Source organism: Berghia stephanieae, chromosome 4 (assembly GCF_034508935.2).
Source record: "Berghia stephanieae isolate SIO BIC M18660-M18661 chromosome 4, UCSD_Bste_1.3, whole genome shotgun sequence".
NCBI lineage: Eukaryota > Metazoa > Mollusca > Gastropoda > Nudibranchia > Aeolidiidae > Berghia > Berghia stephanieae.
This window is the reverse complement of record NC_088363.1, coordinates 48,765,497-48,787,925: the sequence shown is the minus strand read 5'-3', so window position 1 is coordinate 48,787,925 and position 22,429 is coordinate 48,765,497. Positions and strand designations below refer to the sequence as shown.

General features: G+C 33.5%; 1 protein-coding gene across 4 annotated transcripts in view; it reads left to right on the top strand.

The window, feature by feature from the left end:
• LOC144970739 (FHF complex subunit HOOK-interacting protein 1B-like) overlaps positions 1-22,429 on the top strand; it is a 38,677-nt gene that overhangs the window by 1,129 nt on the left and 15,119 nt on the right. The window contains exons 2-11 of one of the 4 annotated variants that reach the window (XM_078910706.1): positions 3,779-3,959; positions 4,512-4,656; positions 5,779-5,988; positions 6,584-6,683; positions 9,454-9,631; positions 10,014-10,172; positions 11,264-11,350; positions 14,868-14,915; positions 19,167-19,193; positions 22,160-22,327. In XM_078910706.1, the coding sequence (XP_078766832.1) occupies positions 3,846-3,959; positions 4,512-4,656; positions 5,779-5,988; positions 6,584-6,683; positions 9,454-9,631; positions 10,014-10,172; positions 11,264-11,350; positions 14,868-14,915; positions 19,167-19,193; positions 22,160-22,327 (1,236 nt within the window). In that variant the 5' untranslated portion in view covers positions 3,779-3,845. The remainder of the gene's footprint in view (positions 1-3,778; positions 3,960-4,511; positions 4,657-5,778; positions 5,989-6,583; positions 6,684-9,453; positions 9,632-10,013; positions 10,173-11,263; positions 11,351-14,867; positions 14,916-19,166; positions 19,194-22,159; positions 22,328-22,429) is intronic. The other 3 variants (XM_078910708.1, XM_078910707.1, XM_078910709.1) reach the window with 3 other exon arrangements.

Genomic DNA, 22,429 nt, shown 5'->3' with positions numbered 1-22,429 from the left:
GAAAAGCGGGGGAAATGGAAAATCACGGTTATTTGGGGTGGAATACATATAAAACCATATATCAAAATGATCGCAAAGGAAAGACGAAGCAAATTTTAAAAAAATTAAATGATTATTATGCAATATTATGCAACGTCATGCAATTACATAACCCTAGAAAATGAAAAAAAAAAGACGCGAGGAACGGATAATAACTTTAAAAACAGATTTGAGGGTGGTCTTCTTCCAGAGCATGCTTACAATACTATGGCTATGATTAATTTTGAACACAAAAATTGTTAAAACAAGAGGAAAGGAGCGTAAACGTATGAATTTAGACACTAAAGTTGTGTCCTTGGGGAAGGCACTTAATATTTGGCATTGGCAAATGAGCAACAGACGAAAGATGACTGGTATTCGGAGAGAAGAAAAAAAAACAAAAAAACAATGAACAGGGCTAGAAATAAAGTTGAACAAGTGTCAGTAAATGCAACTTGCAAATGTACTGCCCAATGTTTTTGCATCCTTGGACAAGACATTTGGGCACCAACAGTACTCGGGAGAAACAAGCTTGCCGCTTTATATATGCAAACATGGTCAGTGATAAAAATGCAAAATTAAAAACAAGAACTACATAAGAGTGGTAGAGAAAACTTAACCTGAAAATGCAAAATTGAATATTACGTATCATATTACATAATAACAAACAATAAGCCGATAAATACCGACACTTTGCAAACTTTCTGCAACATAGGCATGTCATATATCAAACTGAACATCTCGAAGAGATGTATCATATGACTAACTATTAAACTACATTAAAATTGAAATGAACTTTAGAAAATTTGATAATTGCTTTGCATTCAACATCACTAAGAGAACAGATTAAAGGGTACTCACGTACTGACTCGCTTAAATCCATAAGATGGCTGATATGTGGCAAAAAACAAGAAGACAACAAAATCTAGGCACTCTGGGTTGTTGGCTGCATGGAATGTAGACACAGGCAATATCCAGGTAATGATACTGAATAAATACATCGAAGTCCAAGCAATGATACAGAAGTAGTTGGGGGAGACTGACGATCGAATTCATGTTGTTACTTCAATTTCATATTTAAAATACAAGGCAGATTATTGGAGCTGGAGGAGGAAGTCGACGGGAGTTGGAGGTGGCAGACAATCAAATTCATGTCGTTATTTCAGTCTCATATTTAAAAATACAAGACAGACGACTGGAGTTAGAGGCGGCAGACGACTGGAGTTGGAGGTGGCAGACAATCAAATTCATGTTGTTATTTCAATTTCATATTTAAAAATACAAGGCGGATTATTGGAGCTGGAGGAGGCAGATGACGGGAGTTGGAGGTGGCAGACAATCAAATTCATGTTGTTATTTCAATCTCATATTTAGAAATACAAGGCAGATTATTGGAGCTGAGGCGGCAGACGACGGGAGCTGGAGGTGGCAGACAATCAAATTCATGTTGTTATTACAATTTCATATATTCAAAAATACAAGGCAGATTATAGGAGCTGGAGGTGGCAGACAATCAAATTCATGTTGTTATTTCAATCTCATATTTAGAAATACAAGACAGACGACTGGAGTTCGAGACGGCAGACGACTGGAGTTGGAGGTGGCAGACAATCAAATTCATGTTGTTATTTCAATCTCATATTTAAAAATACAAGACAGACGACTGGAGTTCGAGGCGGCAGACGACTGGAGTTGGAGGTGGCAGACAATCAAATTCATGTTGTTATGTCAATTTCATATTTAAAAATACAAGGCAGATTATTGGAGCTGGAGGAGGCAGACAATCAAATTCATGTTGTTATTTCAATTTCATATATAAAAATACAAGGCAGATTATTGGAGCTGGAGGAGGCAGACGACTGGAGTTGGAGGTGGCAGACAATCAAATTCATGTTGTTATTTCAATCTCATATTTAAAAATACAAGACAGACGACTGGAGTTCGAGGCGGCAGACGACGGGAGTTGGAGGTGGCAGACAATCAAATTCATATTGTTATTTCAATTTCATATTTAAAAATACAAGGCAGGAAATGAAACATGAAAATGTGGTGTCATAATGAACGTCTGACTCTGAAAACAAAAAAAGTACTTCGATTATGATTAAATCAACAAAATTAAAAGTTATATAATAATTTTTGTTGTGGTAAAGAGTAAAGTAATGAATGAAATATACTTGAATTGGCTCTATCATGCTATTCTGTATTATTTGTATTGAAATTAACCACATTAAATTAAACCAACACACTTAACCTGCAGAACAAACAAAAATAAAAGATAAAAAATAATATCAGTGGAACATAATTTTTAGTTGTCCGGTATCATCCCAGTTAAAAAGTCATTTCAGTTTCAACATTCATTCATAAAATAAAACTAAAATTATGGATGGGACTATTTTCAGTCTTTTTACAGCAATTATTTAGCTTGAAATTATTTATACAAGTCACAAAAGCAAACGCAGTCGATAGTTTACAGACTGCACTGTACACAGGAGACTCGGGGATACATCGAGAGGCAATCCTGGTTGGCCGTCGCCAACTTCATGAACACGCATCGTATTTAAAGTCACTAAAAGACGCTTTCGCCAGCATCAATCACCACCAAAATTCACACAAATAGAGAAAAATGGTTGGCGAATAATATAACATTAATTAAAAATAGGTAATATAATGAAAAATGTATTTAAAATGAAGTTAAAACTTACCAAATTTTCAAACAGCTGGCATCTGAACAAAGAATGAACGGATTAAAAATCTGAAAACGCCGCCTGATGCGCTGGCTTCTCCTCTTTAAAATGAGACCGGAAGTGACGAAATTAGTGCACAGGAAGCGATTCCACGGCAATGGAAGTAAAACTATGTTCACCGGTAAACACAATTTTCACTCCAGAGCCGTAACATCGATATCGGGGCTCGATCAGCGGCTCAGCCACGGGCGATGCGACTACCTACATTGAGAAGGTTTAATTTTTGGCATTTTGACAGATGAATGAAGCGTACAATTACAATCATACATCTATATAATGAACAATTGTATTAGAAATGAGGCATTCATTGAATTATCTGTACTGATTGTGTACATTCATAAAGTAAAAAAAATCCTCTGTATAGATCTACCATGAATTCCCATTAAGATTTGTTTTGGTTGAAACGCTTTATTTTATTATCCTGGGTGGGGTTCCTGACCTCCCATAGTGGGCAGAGGGGGACATACATGCTGTGTCTCCTATCCCCTTATATCTGTTTTCCAACATGCTTTCTGTCTTTGACTTGGATTGAGATTACTTGGTTTTTCCTCGCCCTTGCCGCAGTCCTAGCTGGGAGGGAAACGGTCAAATGAATAGTTATTGTTTTGGGAGATGATATTTTTTTCCTTGTAAATCATCTCTCTGTTATGTGTTATTATATTTTTGTTATTTTGAATGTATAATGTAAGCATTTGAGTGTATTCCTCTTTGTTGGATTTTGTGCTTGTGTCCGGATGAGACTTATAGGTGATCTCAAACTAAGTACATTAGTGGTATGCTCTTGGAATCTACATCTGATCTCTATTTGTTCCCAGTTCTCCTATGTCTTACTTTTTCTTGGGTGCTTTAATTGTAATTCTAGAACTTTTGCTATCCCATTTTCTTCCTTTTTACTGGCGCTGATATAACCTAAATTATGTGTTGCAAGCACCGTAAAACCCTAAAAAACAAAAAACAAACATTTTATTATCATTATTTTGTCTGCTAATATTTAAAATGTTGTTTTCAAATTTCAGAAGTAAATTGTTTCTATGAAAGGTATGTCAAATCATCTCTGAGTAATGTAGCAGGGTGGTTAGAAGAATGAGCTGGTTTAAACGTACCGGGGAGAGGAAGTCTGTCAGCCCCTCAAGTCGATCTCGGTCAGAGACGGATCCCAATACTTGTCTGGAGGTCTTTCAAAACCATTGGAAACAGGTATGTTGGTTTTCATTTTTTTTAAAATTTGTTCATCTTTCTTACTTATTTCTAAGAATGCCTTAGTTAATCTTTTTATTTATAAAAAAAGGTTGTTTACTTATTTTAATGGCCAAATTATAGTTTCAATCATGAATCAAATAGGTTTTATGCCAAATTCAGCATTTGAACACTAATGTCCTGGAATTTTGCCTTACCAGCACAATAGCAATATTTCCAAAAATATAAGCCTGTCATTTTAAAAAGATACCTTTATTGCTGCAGATTCTACTATTGTTATAAGACTATAAGATACTAACATTCAGAAACCGTACATACTCCTCATTTACCTAATGTGTCTGTTTTGACAAACTGTTTGTACAAGGTTTTGAAATAAAACTTCATCATTTGTGGGGGGGGGGGGGGGGGGCACAACAAAACCTACATCGTCCACATTAAATTATGTATATTCAGCTTCTCTGGGTCTTTTTTTTTTTCTTTCTTTTTTTGTTTTGTTTGTTTTTGTTAATTTATTTTTCAAATTGACATTTTATCAAATTTTCTTTTTGTCAGGCATGTACAGTGATCCTCCTTCAGGACAGAAAGTCCATCACTGCCAGTGGCCAGGCAACAGGAGATGGAGTGGAACTTGTTATGCACAACTTGGAATCCATGATTACACTGCTGGTCAGTGAGGATGATGATGGGGGAATGCCAGGTAATCCATGTTTTTGTAATGCTCGTATGTCTTTTAGGACCCCATAAGGAACAGGACTGGTTTTGATCCTTGATTCCTTGGTTGAGACAAGTTTTTTTTCTGACTCTGGGTAGAGGGTTCTGCCATATTTAGTGGAAAATCCCAGATTGCTTAGTCGGTAGAGTATTCGCTTCACATACAAAAGGATAATGAACAATCCTGGGTAAATTTGAGTTGTTTTTTGTTTTTTCTGACCTCCCTGTCCACCCATCAGTGATTGGGTAGCTGGGTCTGATCTGGCAGAATGTACTTTGCAGTAGACTAGAGCCCTATCCAAAGGGTAGAAAACAATTGCCATTGTCCATTTCATGCTATAGAAACGAGGATAAACTCTGGCTCAATGGACCTAATGGCTCTGAAGGATTGTAATAACCTTGTGCCCTATCCAAGGGATTTAAAACTAAAGAAACTGGGATAAATTCTGGCTTGATGATTCTTATGACTCTAAGAGATCAATTTTTTGTTTGTGCTGCTTAGTGGTCTAGTTGTAGGTCTTGGATTTGAGTCCTGCTCAGAGCGGTGAAAATTTAAGTCCTTGGAAAAAGCTCTTTCCTCATATTCTCTCACCGGACTTGGATGTGAAATTAGTACCTAGCCATTAACAGCATTGTTGAAAACAAAATTGTAATGACGCTTACATATTAAGTGTTGGTGTTGGCTAGGGACCCTTAACTAAAAGCTTAATATTTAAAAAAAAAAAAAAAAGAAATTGTACGTGCAGCTCTTATATGTCATTTCAGCATCAGTAAAAAGGAAACTCTTGAATAGTTCAAAATATTATAGAGTTAGAGTCAAACTGCTGTCACAAGAAAAACCATGACAAGAGGACTAGTTTAAATAAGAAGTAAAGTGAAAACAGACCATCCATCTAATCTGAGATCCCTTTAAGGATTCTCTTCAAAAGGAAAATGCTTAGAGATGATTACCTAGATATAGTGATGGGGTGACTTACAAGTGAAGAAAGAAAAGGAGTATGTGCTTGACTGTTTACCTACATCTCAGTAAAGAGTCCTGGCCCATGAAGTACAAACCTGCACCCAAATCAAGTCAAAAGCACTCAGCCAAATTTATTTCTTTCATCAGGTCCCATTCTTCATTATGTTATGGAATCTGAACTGCTGGAGACGTTCTGCAATTGGTGCTCTGTCAACTGTCCAATCCATGACCAGCTAAGGATAAGACAACTCCGCCTGTTCGAGTTGGTCATCAGTCAGTCGCATCAGATGCTTCTCATACATAAACCCGTCATCAAGCCATTGTTAAAATTACTCATGGAGGTAGCAGAGTCATCAGGTAACTTGGAAACTCAGTACTGCTAACTAGAGGTCAGAAGGCATATTTTGATTAACTGTGTATGATTTATTTTTGTTCTTAACATATTCGGCTAAATCCTAAAGTCACAAGTTTAGAATTTTTTTCTGAGGGCCAAGATTAGCCAAAATCAGATTGTTAAAGAAAAACATAATTAGTAAAAATATATTGGTAAAAAAAAGATTGTTATTTCATCAGTTGAACCTCATGACATTAATTCTTGAATCATTTTAAAGGGAGATTCTAAACAAAAAATAGGGTTGTAAACCGTTACTTAGCATTTTGTTTTTGATTGAATTTAAGATAAATACAGATTTTTGTTCATTACCCGTGGCAGGACCGTAATCTTTTTATTTTTCTGAGTTTTACTCTTTCTCACTTTAAAATGAATCCTGACCAACTGCCTCTATCACACTAACGACAGATGAGAGGATGGTGTCTTAGTGTTTCATTCATCATGTTTTGTTGACAAAGGGAAAACCTGTAACATTCACATCACCTGTCTTCGTTATATAAATTGAAGAATCCATTTCCTTTTTTGACTCTTGTTATTGTTTTCAATGTCTTTTTTGTTCAGAAATCAACAATGGAGAGTTGGAGTTCAAGCTGGTGCTGGTTTTACACCAAATATGCATTTGTATCTCTCAACAAGGATTGATCTTGGAGAGCTTCTTCAGGTACAATTGATTCTATTTGTATATCCCCCCTCCCTAATGTGAATTAGTTGACATTTTTTAAAAGTAACACGCTCCCTTAAAAACTAGAGCAGTAAGAGTGAGACATCAAGCACCCTGGTATAATACCGAAATAAAATTGAATGGATTAGCCAGGAGGCGGGCAAAAAGAAAATGGCTCAAGTCCAGAGAAGCTGTCGATAAGAAGCGGTACATCGCGGCTAGAAATGATGCGAAAGCCGTCAATTTCAGGGCCAAAAAGAAATTCTATGAAGACAGCCTCTAAAACGTGGGACATTCGAGACAATTCTTTGCCTTGACCAAGGAACTGCTGGGACAACAGACGCAATCAGCTCTTCCATCTTTAATCGATCGTGCAGATCTACCAACTCGCTTTGGTCAATATTTTAAAGAAAAAACGGATACCATCAGGAAAGAACTCTCGTCTGAATTGATCCATACAACATTTGACAAGTTTCATGGTGATTCATTAACACATTTTTCAAAGATTACTGAAGCTGACTTATGTGATTGCATTATGTCGTCTCCAACTAAAAGTTGCGATTTAAACCCCGTAAATACTGCCATTCTAAAAAAGTGCATTCATGTAATTTTAACACCATTTACATGTATTGTTAATAATTCGTTGCAGTCAGGTGCTGTACCAGACATTTACAAAGTTGCTCATGTCAAACCCCTTTTGAAAAAACCTGATCTTGATAAAGAGAACTTAAAAAACTATCGCTCTGTCTCTAATCTTCCTTTTCTCTCTAAGATCTTAGAAAAGCTTGTTTTGAAACAATTACTGTCTCATCTTAAAAATAATTGTCTTGAAAAAAAATTTCAGTCTGCTTATAGGCAACATCATTCGACGGAAACCGCACTTGTTAGGGTTGTTAATGATCTCCTCTCTGTTATAGACAATGGTTCATGTTCTTTGCTGAATTTGCTTGACCTATCGTCTGCTTTTGATACTATTGATCACAATCTTCTTTCAAACGTCTTGAAATTACTTATGGCGTGTCTGGTGCAGCGCTTGATTGGTTTAGGTCATATTTGTTTAATCGTAAACAGATTATTACGGTGGATGAATATAGATCTGAGGAAATCTTTCTTGATTGTGGGGTCCCCCAGGGTTCAGTACTTGGACCCGTTCTTTTTGTTCTGTCCGTTGGCCCTCTGTCTAAAATCATCAGAAGTTTCAGTCTGTCTTACCATCAATACACTGATGATACGCAATTGTACTGCGTTTCCAATACGAGAAATTTACAAGAAGTATCAGCCAATAGTAAAAATTGTATCCAAAGTGTTAAGAAATGGATGAATGAGAACAGACTGAAACTGAATGATGATAAGACGGAGGTGCTGTATGTGGGGAACAGGAAGTGGAAAAGTGAAACAGATTTGAAGTTGGGGGATGTCTCCATTCAAATTGTTGACAAAGTGAAAAACCTTGGCACATTCTTAGACTCTGGACTGTCGATGGAGCATCAGATTAATAATTTGGTTAGATCACTCTTTTTCCAACTAAAAAAGATTGCTTCCATTAGACGGTTCATATCTGAGGATGTGACCAAGCACCTGGTTGTGTCCCTCGTACTATCGATATTGGATTATTGTAATGCTCTGTTGTTTGGCGTTTCTCAATACAATCTGAAACGTCTTCAGATTGTCCAAAACAGAGCTGCCAGACTAGTATTCATGAAGCGTAGGTGCGACTCTGCCGGACCTCTACTTCATGACCTGCATTGGCGGCCTGTTGGGAAAAGGATTAAATTCAAAGCTTGTGTTTTAGTGTATCGTTGTCTTGAAGGTACTGCCCCTTCCTACCTTTCGGAACTAATTGAAAGATATTCAAAACCCCGCCCCTTACTTTCGGCCAGTGATTCCACAAAACTAGTTGTCCCTCGAATTCGGAAAAATGCTGGAATGAGATTCTTTTCTCATTTCGGACCCTCTATTTGGAACGCCTTACAGCAGAGCAATCGTGAAAAGGAATCTTTGTCTAGTTTTAAACGTTCGCTTAAAACTTATCTGTTTCGATTTTAGTAGATGGTATGAGAAGCAAGATAGGTCTGGTTTGTGTTGTGTGTTGTGTTGTGTGTGTGTGTGTGTGTGTGTGTGTGCGTGTGTGTGTAAATGATTATGTTTCAGCCAAAGTAATTTGTAATTTAAGTGCTTAGAGTCTGGTGTCTCGGAGTTATAGCGCTATATAAGTTTATTATTATTATTATTATTATTATTATTATTATTATTATTATTTATTATTATTCTTATTATTATTTATTATTATTATTATTATATTATTATTATTATTATTATTATTATTATTATTATTATTATTATTATTATTATTATTAAAAGCCTGCTTTCCAGAGTAACAATTACAAAAATCATCTCGCCAAATCCTACAAATTTTTCGTATTCCTGGGAATTTTACAAATTTTCATGCTACATTGATTGATATTTTGATTCATGATATTAGTAGTGCAGTAGACGAAGCCGTTTTGTGAAGTGTGTGACTTTCTTCGTTTTTAACGACACACGTAATTATATTTTATATTGGCATCAATGTGAACAAAAATGAATTTCCATTTCTTTAGATAATGAAGTTCTATTATTATTATTATTATTATTATTATTATTATTATTATTATTATTATTATTATTATTATTATTATTATTATATTTATTATTATTATTATATTATTAATATTATTAGTCTAGATTCTTAATTTTTTAAATTTCATTAATTTATTTATCACTTTGACAGCACGGATACAGATCATGGACCTGCCCGCTTCCTCATCTTCTCCCTCCTCATCCCATTCATTCATAGAGAGGGTCCTGTCGGTCAAAAGGCTAGAGATGCCCTTCTTCTCATCATGACCTTGAGCAACAGACATCCTCACATTGGACACTACATCGCTAATAATTCACATTTTTGTCCTGTATGTTGCTATTTCTCTCCGTTTTCATCACAACCAACACCACGACAACTTTCGCCATCTCTGTCACTGTCTATCATTGTCATTTCCTGTTTGAATTAGTCCACTTTGTTTTATTTTTTTCTCCAGTATGTTTAACTTCAGATCTATAACTAATCTCATCTTTTCCATTTCATTACCATCATCATCATCAACATCATCATCCTATCCTCATTATCATCACTATCCTCATCATCTCATTATCACCATAGTCATCAGCATCTCCATCATCATCATCATCGTTATCATCGTCACTGCCACCACCACCACCATCATCATCAGCATCAGCATAATTATCACCACCACTAGATCATCATCATCATCACCATCCTATCTCCATTCCCAGGTCCTGGCTACAGGTTTGAATGGCCTATACTCCTCCCTACCACGCCGTATTCCTCCCCCATCTGAAGACTGGCACGCCATCACTAAGGAGGATTGTGTCAAAATTCCAGACTTGCAAATGTTCCTAAACTCTTTACAGTTTTCTAATGCTGTTGTACAGGTATGGATTGACATAGGAAATCAAATTGCTCAAGCATAGCACCCAACTATCCCACATTGGTGGAAAAGGGGGAAAAAAAGATTGGTCTTTTTATGTGCATGGATTTGACCATTACATGTCCCAGGGTTATGATTAGAGAATTAAATAGAGAGTATGTGGTGTAAGCTTTAATATTTATCAATCTCAGTCTAGATTATATTTTATTATAGTTCAAATATGCTGCCTTTTTGGGTCATGGTGGTAGCACATGTTAGGGAGTCCCGCTTTAGCTATTTCAAAAGTTGGCTGCTATTTTCTAGTATAAAAGTAGTTCTTCAAAGCCATGAAACCCATGGAGCCTGTGTTTAACCTGGTTCCTAGCATGTTATGTGGACAGTGGTAGTTGCTTGCTACCCTTTAGATAGGACATTAATCTATCGTTAAGTAGTTTCTACTCAATCAAACAGACGTAGCTAAAACAAAACCTCCAAAATCTTGAGCATTTATATATTGCAATATTCACTAAACGTGCTAAAGGCGCTTTATAAACTTCCAAATAATTTCTGGTTCAACAGGGAGATTTTTAAAAAATATCTCGACTCCACATGGGATTGAAGTAAGGTATTGGGACTTTGAAACTGCGAGTATGATGTAGTGATATCACCTATTGTTACACAATCCTAATTATTTAAAGGGAAACTTATTTATATTTATATTTCAAAAATTCTCAAGACATGAAAATGTATATTTTCTTTTAATCTTCTTCTTCCCTTTTCTTGCATATCACCTCTGGCATGATTTTGCAAGTGAAACAATTCGAAAAACTTAAGTGCACTGCAGTGCAGTGCTCTGGAATTATTTCTTTTAGAACAGTTGTTTCAATAATAACTGGTGATAATTTATTCCGTTATCATTAACAGATGGAAAAAAAATAATGATTTTTGGTGGATTCTTGCTTCTAAGATTTGTATTTTTTGGAACAGCGTGGCTCAACAGTATATACAGTATATATTGGAATAGACTCGAGTAAAGACAAATTTTCCCTCGGGGATCAATAAAGGGAATTTTATTTATTTAAATATTTTTTTCATTGTATTGTGATATCCCCACAGGTGGCTCATCCTCTAGTGAGAGACCAGTTGATTCATTACATCTATACAGGATTCCTACTTCCCGTCCTAGCCCCTGCCTTACATCAGGTAGGATTTTATCAGTAATTCCACGTAGTAAAATCAGATCACATAATTATTAGATTCACACACCACACTCATTTTTGAAAGAAAAAAAATAATCGACATTTCTTTCACCAACAGTTTTGCTAGCCCAATTTTCTTTGCTATTTTTCAATTTTATATTTTTCTTCTGGATTTTTTTTCTCCATAAATGGTGTAACCCCCCTTTACTCCAGTGATGATAATCTTCCGTGGAATTTCGGAATTTCAAGATTTTCTCAGAAATTTACCGCTGATTTTGTCCTGTGAAATATTTTCCTCTGATAAAAGCTCAGGTCAAGGGGTGGATCCGTGGAAAAATCACCAACAAGTCTTGTGTCATATTTTGACACCTGTGCTCACTTGTATGAATTTTGATGACACTCCAATTTTTATGGTGTCAGTCTAGACAAACTGGTGCCAGATGTCAAAAGTGAGACAAGGCAATTGATGGTCGAAAAGGAAGGGGGCGGAAGAGGGGGTAAAATTAGTCTAGATTTTATTTGTAAGTAGGTCAAGAGCGGAATTACAGTTATAGGTCCATTTAAAAAGATAATTATCCGATCTTCCCCCTGGTTAGAAAAAAAAGCCTTATCAATTAAACCTCTCCCCCCTCTCTCTCTCTCTCTCTCTCTCTCTCTCTCTCTCTCTCTCTCTCTCTCTCTCTCTCTCTCTCTATCTTTTTCACTCTCCCTCTCTTTCACTTTCTTTGTCCCCCTCTCTCTTTCTGTTTCTCTCTTTCTATCTTTTCCCTATCCATATATCCCTTTCATCCATTCTTCTATCAATCTTCATGGTAACTTTATAAACGTCATCTGGTTATAGAGAGATGATATTAATCTGTTTCAATTATAAGGGGAGCTCAACTTAGTTTATTCTTTTTACCTTGTTCTTACAATGTTTTACAATTTTAATTTATTAAAGATACTTGAGTCTTATTTGTAAGATCCGTAACCATTGGGCTACAGTAACAAAGATAAAAAAAAGTATAAACAAAACTTTCAGGCCTTTTGACCAATAATTAATTATAAATCTCTTGAAAAGAAGGTATTTTAAAAAATTGTTTTAAGGAAAGGAAAATTCATTAAAAATTTACATAAACTAAGTTATATCTCTCTATTAAGAATAGATGTACAGTATATATGAAACCGGGATATTTTATGTTATGATTTTGTTTGAGTTTGACTGATGGACCGATACATTTTCCTCCTTTTTGACAAATTGTCATTATCATCACTGATACCCCTATTTTTTTTTTTTTATAAGGAAACCTATTAAAAAAATAAAACGTAAGAAGTTAATTTTTCTGCAAATCATTCTATTATTATTATTTTATTATATATTATTATTATTATTATTATATTATTATTATTATTATTTATATTATTATTATTATTTATTATTATTATTATTATTATTATTATTAATATTATTATTATTATTATTATTGTTGTTGTTGTTGTTCTTATTCTTATTCTTCTTCTTCTTCTTCTTCTTCTTCTTCTTCTTCTTCTTCTTCTTCTTCTTCTTCTTCTTCTTCTTCTTCTTCTTCTTTTCTTCTTCTTCTTCTTCTTCTTCTTCTTCTTCTTCTTCTTCTTCTTCTTCTTCTTCTTCTTCTTCTTCTTCTTCTTCTTCTTCTTCTTCTTTTCTTCTTCTTCTTCTTCTTCTTCTTCTTCTTCTTCTTCTTCTTCTTCTTAATATTATTATTATTATTATTATTATTATTATTATTATTATTATTATTATTATTATTATTATTATTATTATTATTATTATTATTATTATTATTATTATTCCTACTACTACTACTTTTGTTCAGTTTTAGAAAATTTTGTCAAGAGTTGTAGAAAACAGAAAATGAACAGTTCATTATCTCTTTTCTAAAACTCTGACAAAATTCAGAGCTTATCATACTCTACAATTGCCAGCAACTGTTATCAATAGAGCATTGTTCATCTCACAAGGCTGATTGAACTATTCATTTTCTCTCCCTCTTTTTTTTTTTTTTTTTCTGTTTCCAATAATTTTGATTACATTTTTTAAAGGCTATTCAGAGGCCAATACGTTTTTTTTATTTCTATTTTGGAACACAGTGCATCACCTGAGGTTAAATTTAAAGCAAAAAAAAAAAAAAAAAAAAAATTCTTTCGTTTTTGCGAAAATAAGGGCTAGCAAATCTGGTTTTTAACTTCTTTGCTCCCACGTCTTTAAAATAATTTTTTTTCTTCATTTTACCAGTTAAAGATTTTTGTTTGTTTATGTTGATACCACTTTCATTCATCATCTCTCTTTGATGTATTTATTAGAGCACCTGATCACCATTTCCACCGACTACTGTCATAGATAACCATAAATAGTAATAGTAAATTATTATTTTCTTTCTTAAGTGTAATCTGTATTAATTATATTTCCCCCGTATATTTACCCGTTCGCCTTTGAATTGTAATTATGATTATGTTATTTTGGAATTGTCTTGTAAACCACTACCAACACGTTTAGATGTGTTCTTGGAACTTGGAACCACAGATGTGTAGATTGTTTACCATCTTTTGAGGGCTGGGGCTTTTGTGTGAAGTGGATATTTTATATGCAGAATGATGATCTATGCAACATTCACATTTGTGGGTTGCACAGTACTATGTACTGTTCTAGTTTGTCTTTTTTCTTTTAATGTGTTCATTATGGAACACCTGTGTTGCTCAGATTACAGTACAATTATGGGAACTGTGTCATGGATTCAGTCTTTGTCTTTCAGTCTGATTCCGAGTAACTCTATACGCTTTTCTTATTATTAACTAACTTTGCTTTACTAAATTATTATAAAGGGATAGGGAGAGAAGTTTTGTGAGAGGTGGGAAAGGGGTTTCATCCTTTATTTTCACGATCAGTATGGGTTTTTTTTATTATTGTTATATTTTTTTAAGCTGCTCTCTAAATGGCTCCTTGATTTTGGAACTATATTTTGTTTTCAATTTCCAGTGGTGTCATAGATTTAAAAATTTACTTTGGATTTACTATCGGTCATCAGTTTATGGGTTTATAAAGACATTCATATTAATGTTTTCATACAAAACATCAATATTTTTTTTTCTTTTATTCATTTTTATTTGTGTGTTCATAAAAAAAAACTAAAAAAAAACCCAAAAACCTTTTTGATTGCTTAGGGTTTTTTTTATTTCAAAAAAAAAATGGTTATGATTATAATACAAACAATATTCAAATTTGAAAATATTAAGAACGAATAATTTTTGTTTTGAGCTTTCTGATTAATAAAAAGTACAGTTAAAGTTTCATAACCAGTTGTATATCTAAAATACTAATCTTGATTTTTTAAATACATTCATAAAGTGTTACTCACTTAGTTCTTCTGTTGTCTTTCTATCTCATCTCACTCTTTGTTCACTCTTTTTGTCTGCCTGCCACTCCATCTATCCTCGTAAGCATCTACTTTTCTCTATAAACTTTCACCCTCTGACTTTTGACCTTACTGTATCCACTGAGACAGGATATCCCTGGGCTCCCCATCCCTCTTCTAGACAAGGATCTATTCCGGGTCAGTATTGAAATCAAATGAAACCAGACCACTCGTCTACTCTTACTATTACTATGACGTCCATGGCTTGTCAATGGCTGATTTATTACGATGATTGTTGATTGCTGCTTGATTGTCAATATACCTTTCCTTATTCATTTGTGACTCACCTTTGTCAATCTGGTATTATGTGGGATTGAATCAGGTAGTGAAAAGTGGGTTAATGGACCTGCCTACTACTACACAAAATTAGTATAAAATTATGAAATTAGGCTCCGATTTCAGCACTTCATGAGCATTTCTAAGTCATTAAAACTTATTGAAAACAAAAGTTGATGCGACCAGACTACATAATTTTCAGGATTTTGAAGTGTTATTTGATCCTTGTGAGGTTAAATTGTTGATTTTTAAAGCCAATTATAGCGACACAATTTTATCTCCCAAAACATACTAATTATTAGACTTTTAATTATTAGATTTTTAAGTAGGCAGGTCAGATATAAGGTTTAAAGTCATTATGATCCAATTTAGAAAGTTTTTATTTCGTTGAAGATGAAGAAAGGAACAAAACACCTTTTTCTCAATAAAGTTTATTTCAAGTCCAATTTAGTACTTTGAGCTAAAAATGTATTTTTAAGCATAAAGGGTTCATCCTGACATAATACCGTTTTTAGAAGATTGATCACATTTTATTCGTTTCAACAAATGGTGGTGCTCTTTAGAATCTCTTTTGTTTTGTTTATTATTGTTTTTTTTAAAAAAAAATTATGATCACTTGGGTTGTTGTAATTATTTTATTTTGGTGTTCTTTTCTCATCTTAATTTGTAATTGAAAGGTGTTTGATTTTTTCAGTCAATGTTAACATTTCTTCATTTGTAAAGTATGCAGTGCTGTTTAATTATGATTAAATTTTCCAATAATTTTCCAATTTTGGAATCAAATATTTGAAATTCTTCAAACATTTGCTAGATTTATCATTTGTGCTGGACAGCTCCATTTTCACTTCTTTTTTTTTTTTTTTTCATGGTTCTATCTAGAGACTGGTTTTGGATATTTTATTTTTTCTTCTTTCATTTAACCGATTGACTATGATTTTGACTGTTCATTGTTTGTTGTATTGACAATTACTGTAAAATGTTGTCATTATGTTCTTAGCATGCTATCAAATTTATGGTTTCAGGCATCTAATATATTTAAATCCCCCCCAAAAAATATTGACTTTTTTTCTCCTCCAGCTTTATTGGTCGCTTACACCCCCCCCCGCCCCCCCCCCCCCCCCCCCCCCACCAATTATAAGAGGACTCATTCTTCTAAAAATATTTAAATTTTAATGTAAGATGTAGTCAAGTTCAAGAAAGATTTAGACTTCTTTTTGGAGACTTGATTTGTTTAAGTAGATAAGACAAAAAATAAATGTAGTCCTTCAGAGTCATTGGACTCATTTAGTCAGAGCTAATCCAGAGTTTATATAGCATGAAACAAGAATAGTAATTGCTAGTCTATCGCAAAGTACTTTCCACCGGCTCTTACTAACAGACCCAGTTACCCAATCACTGCTGGGTGGACATCGGGGTCAAATATAAATCTCGATTTCATTTGGGATCGATCTCATTCCCTTTGTGTGTGAAGTGAGTGCTCTACCAACTGAGCTTTCAGGGCCATTGGTTTTGTTTAAAACATTCCTATATTCCAATATCAAATTTTTGATTAAAAAATCATCACCATTAAAACATTTTCTTTCTTACAACTTTAGCGGCACTCACTAATACTAGAACAAGTGAGGAATTTTTTAAAATTTTTTTTTTTTCATGTGTGGGATGATTTTATTTTTACTTTTAACACTTCGGAAATGATATAGGAATGTAGTGACTTTTTAAAACTCCTTTTATTTTTATTTTACTTTTTCATCTAACTTTCATATTCCATTTTTTTTGTGAAACATAAATACAGCAGTACTTATTTCAAATGTGGGCAATGATTTTTTTTTTTTTTTACTTTTTAAAAATTGAAGAAAAGAATCCATTAACATGATTATGTCAAATGATAAATAATTTTTTTTTAAAATGATGAGTACCTACCTTGAAATTTGAAGCAATTTTTTTTTTGGATGGTTGGTTTTAGAATAAGTGGTTACATATAAAAAATATTCAAAACCTGTCTCTGTCGTAGTTCGTAAGGCTGAGTTTGGTTTCAGAAAGCAGCTGTGTGAGAGAAAAGAAAAAGAAATTAAGATTTGATAATTTATATAATCTGATAAATATATTGTTTTTTTTTTAAGAGCAAAGAAGCGAGTTGCATATAACAAATATTCAATCATCCTTGAAAAAATAAAAAGCAGATTGGTAATTGAATCAAGTAGTGGTAAATAAAATCTTTCTAATGGTCAAATTTTGATTTAAAAAAAAAAATGGATGAGCAATATTCACTAAGTATCAGAAATGGTTGTAGAGGCAATCAGAAAAAAACACAAATGTATGACTGGGTTCTTGTCAAATGAATAACTGGAAAAGCTAAATAAAAGTAAATGAGAAATAGATAAATGATCTTTCTCTACTCAAGATTATTTTGCTTCATTATTTGAAACTTTTCTATTGGGACTGGTGTTAGAGAAAAATTTAGTTTGCAGTGATTTTTTTTTTCAATCTATCTATATGAATAGATTACCCCTTATTTGATATGACATGTTTTGCCATTGTGACATCATTATATTGTCATAATCCCCTCAATATCGATGCGCTGTACTGTATGAATTCGATCAAATGTGGTATGGGGCCCATTTACCCTTTAGCATGGTAAAATAATTAATTAAACATATACTTTTTTACAAATCCCTATTGTGCTAGATGACAAAATGTAGTCGTGTATTTTATTTCCTTGTTTTGATTTGATGTTTACTTATGAATCAGGCACATCTCGTCAAATTAATTTCTTTTTCATCTTTTTATATTCTTGTTGCACATTGTTAATGTTGGTTTGGATCTTTAAAAAAATTTGTTCTTCTCAATAAAGTCACTCATGCACTCACTCACAGGCTTATGTAAATATACAAGTAATTGGCTGCATAATTTAAAACTGGATGTTAAAAAATATATTTACTTAAATTATTATTATTATTTTTGTATTTGAAATTTTTAAAAAGTTGTTATGTTTTTTTTCTCTTCGGGTATGGTAAAGCTTATTGACTGATTGTGATTGATTTAAAGAAAACAGACATGATTTTGGTCACAATATTTATGTGAAATCTTTGTCTTTTTCCATCATTATATGGCATAAATGAAGAAAATATTCTTATTTATGAACATGACAATGTACATGTATTTCGCCGTAGGAAAGATCTCTTGGTGCGTTTATAGTATTGAAGGTTAGGTACACAAAGAAAAATACATATTCTTTTTTACAATTCTAAAGGAGTCAAATGTAACGAAAAGCAGGCTTAGATAAATGGGTTTTAAAGTTCTTTTTAATGAAGCTTGTAGATGTTGAATTTAGAGGCTATTTGGGGAGCCTCTCTAGCATATGGTATCGAAATGTGAAATTTGTATCAATTAGGAATGCTTTGCCATCACTCAAGCCAGAGAACAGGTCTTCATGCTCGTATTTGTTGTTTAAGTGTGAGTGTGTTTGTGTATTTGAGTGTGTTCCTCTTTGTAGCATCCTGTGCTGGTGTCTGGATGAGACTTTTAGGTGATTTCAAACTAATTACGTTGATGCCATGCTCTTGGAATCTAAATCTGTTCCCTATTTGAACCATTTCCAGTTTGTCTTACTTTTTTCTTGGGTGCTTTAATTTTTTGACTATCCCATTTCTTTCCTTTTACTGGCGTTGATGTAACCTAAATGTGTCACAAGCACCATAAAAACCCTATATATTTTGGCAGTTTCACCATTCGCTAGGGGCGTCTCAATAATTAGTTTAGGACAAGATTTGATAATCTTAGGCTCATTGTTAAAAACAATCAGATTACTGCTCATTCTGAGATAAAATTTACGGACAAAGTTCAGATTCTGAGATATAATAGTGCAAGAACCTTTTATTCAATCCATCAAACAATTTGGGTTTTGTTATATTTTGGATTGAGAGACATTTCTTGGAAAAGTTTTAATGACACCACTTGTTGTCCCCCCTCTTTTTAGGAATAGATGATGTTAAAAATGATATATGTAATCTTGATAGTGTAACATTTTACTATGGGGTAGAATATTATTAGGCTGAAATTGTCCATGAGTCATGATATTTATTCTGACTTTGGTCATCATTTATTTGTTTCCAGCAACAAATTTTACCCATGCTTAGAATTGTAAGTTTTTACAACAATTTAGAATTATTTAAAAATGAATTCAATAATAGTAATGATAACATTGGGTGTTTTGGGAAGCTCCCATTATATTATATCACATGTGTAAAAAGAATCGTTACCCATATATATGGCTTGAATAACTCAATGTTAGGATCGTCTTTGTGACATTATTTAGTCTCCTTGGAATATGTTAGGATGTCTTCATAGACTTGTGTAGCCTGTCGATCGTGGCTGCTTTGGCCTGAATTTGTTTTTTTACAGCCTAACAACCTTTTTGCTGAGTTTTTTAAGTTTACCACATTTTGATTGGTTTTCAAATCTAAAAGTATAAAAAAATACTGCTTGGCGTTGTTTGCGTTTGGACCAATTCATTCGACATCCTTGCCTGTTTGTCACCCTTATAATGCTTAGTCAGTGGGTTTATTTTTTTAATACTGGAAGCAAATGATTTGGGGAAATTTTACATTTGTAAAGTTTGATTACGATTTGAGTAGTCGCTGTGGCATTGCTTGATTTTTTTCTTTTTGTTAGCTTGGAACATGTCATTTGTTTGTTGCCTTCCTGTGGTTTGTCTGTCTTTGATGGATTGATGGGTGCTTATTATTAATGGTGATGATAATCATGATGACAATGATGATGATAATAATAATAATAATAATAATAATAATAATAATAATAATAATAATAATAATAATAATAATAATAACGATAATAACAAAAATCGTGATGATGATAATGATGATAATTTAATATATTGTAATGAAGGAAACATACAGGAATTTTTGTTAGATTGTGATATATTGATTCATGCAAAATCCATTCATTGGTAACAAGATAAAAGTTTCAAATATTTTTAAAATGTTATATATTGGGGACATCTGTACTACTACAGCTATGGCTGAAACACATTGTACTGTTTATGGGATCACTAACTGGTCTACTGTCTCACTTTATCAGTGATGTTGTCAATTTGTTATAATATTAACAACACAATTGCCATCTGCTTCTACCGCTATTTCAATCTCCTTTGACAAACATCTGTTTTCCTGTGCTTGCTACGCATAAAAAATTAAGTCACTCTCTTACTACACTCCTATTTGATTTACAAAATGAATAGATTGTCTTGCCTTCATTGAAAATAGTGATGGGCAACCCTTTCAAGTGTATTATTTAAAGTGTAAAATCTCCTTTTCAAAGATAGAAGAATACGCTTCCAGCAAAGATATGATAAAGCAAAATTTAAAATGATTAAAAAAAAAATTAGATTAATGAAATGAAAACTCTACAGAATACATGAAACTTTTCTTAGTATTTTCCAGATGAATCCTTTCCTGTTTTCTGCATTGCACCATGTCTTGCTCTTGCGGGTATGTGGTCTTGTGGTATGACACTCACTGTTGGATCAGAAGGTCCTGGGTTCGAGCCTCGCTGTACGCAAAGTTGAGTCCTTGGAAAAGACTCTTTACTCACAATCTCTCACCATATCTGGTGTAAAATGAGTACCTGTCTCTTTAATAGTGTTGTCTCTGTCAGAAAAATTGTAAACCTCACATTTTATAAAATGCTTTGAGCACGTTTAGTGGATATTTTGTTATATAAAACCTCAAGTGTTTTTTTTTTTTAAAGATGACATTAATTTTATTATTTTGGACATTTTAACCTTTTCTTTTTTCCAATGCAAAACACCAAATAAGTTTTGATTTCTCATTACTTCTCTGTTGCTTTTGACTGCAGCTCTGCAATTGTATCATCATTTTCTGGGGTTTTTTTTTTTTCCTACTATCAATGAAATAAAAAATAAAAAAGTGTAAGAGCTTTCTCTAAAACAAATTAGAGCATTAATTTTGAGTTCTTTTAAAATGTATTTTATTTTTGGAAAAAGTGGAAGAAGAAAAAAGAAGAAAAATAAAAAGAAAGAAAGATGAATTAAAAAATTAATAATGATAAAAAACAATTATTACAACTAGTATTTGTCACCTTCAGAGCATCTCTTTAAACGTCTTCATACATTCTTGTCATCATTATTTATATTGAAGTGACTCTTTGATTGTATAATTAAAGAGAGTCTCCTCAGAAATTATATAGTTGTTATATTCAGCCTGTCATTTTAAGGACATGCAGGCTATCCCATATTATAAAAATATGTTGACAATGATACAATGATGCCACCCTCTGATTTATTAGACCTTTTTTTTTTTAGTCAAAGATCATTAACGTTGAACATGAAACATTGCCATTACGTGCTGAAAGAAATTTGCCCTGTACTTTGAAAAAGAGAGGTAGTGATAGCCTAGTCAGTTGAGCATTTGCTTAACAAGCAGAGGGTCTAAGATCAATCTTGGGTGCAGTTGAGATTGTTTTCTGATTCCCGCTGTCCACCCAGCAGTGATTGGGTAGCAGGGTCTGTTAAATCTGGTCGAAAGTACTTTTGCAATAGACCAGCGTCCTATCAAAAGGGTAGCAGGCAATTGCTATAGTCTGTTTCACCCTATAGAAACTGGAATAAATTCATGGGCCTGGTGGCTGTGAAAGACATTTAAAAATAAACTGAGGGAGAGTGGACATACGAGTTTTGAAAGATTATAAGGTAGCCTATTCACCCTGAACAGTGTCAGTTTGCATGTTAATGTAAGTTTTGTAGATTTTTAAAAATATGATTAATTTAAGCCCATCATTTGCGATGGGAATTATGTGTCTGCATATGGATGGGACTTAAAAGTTTGATTTTTGGACTAAATACATGACTATATAGTGTGATCCTTGGATTTACTATTATTCCAAGTTTAAACTAGTCCCACCCTACATTTTAGAGTCCAGCTTAACTCTTGACTCCATGTGACTCGTATTCCTTCCTTTTTATTGATGCGAAATGAAGTGACACCTCAAAATATTGAAAGCGCAGTAAAACTCCAAAGAAACAAACTTAATCCTCTATTTTGACAGACTCTGTAATTGTTCATTCACAGATCTCTAGAGAGGAAGTGACGACAGCCACTGCTTATCTTGACCTTTTTATCCGTCATGTGACTGACCCCAACCTTCTCAAGGCCGTCCTGCAATTCATCTTGACCGAGAAGTATGACGATGCTCTCATCTTGGATTCCTTGATATCACGACTCAGTTCCAATTCATTGGTGAGGATTTTAACCCTTTGACTCACTCTGGCTGAGTGAGGTTCCTGGTCTCCCATAGTGGGCAGGGAGGCACTTACTGTTTCTTCTATCTCCCTATATCAG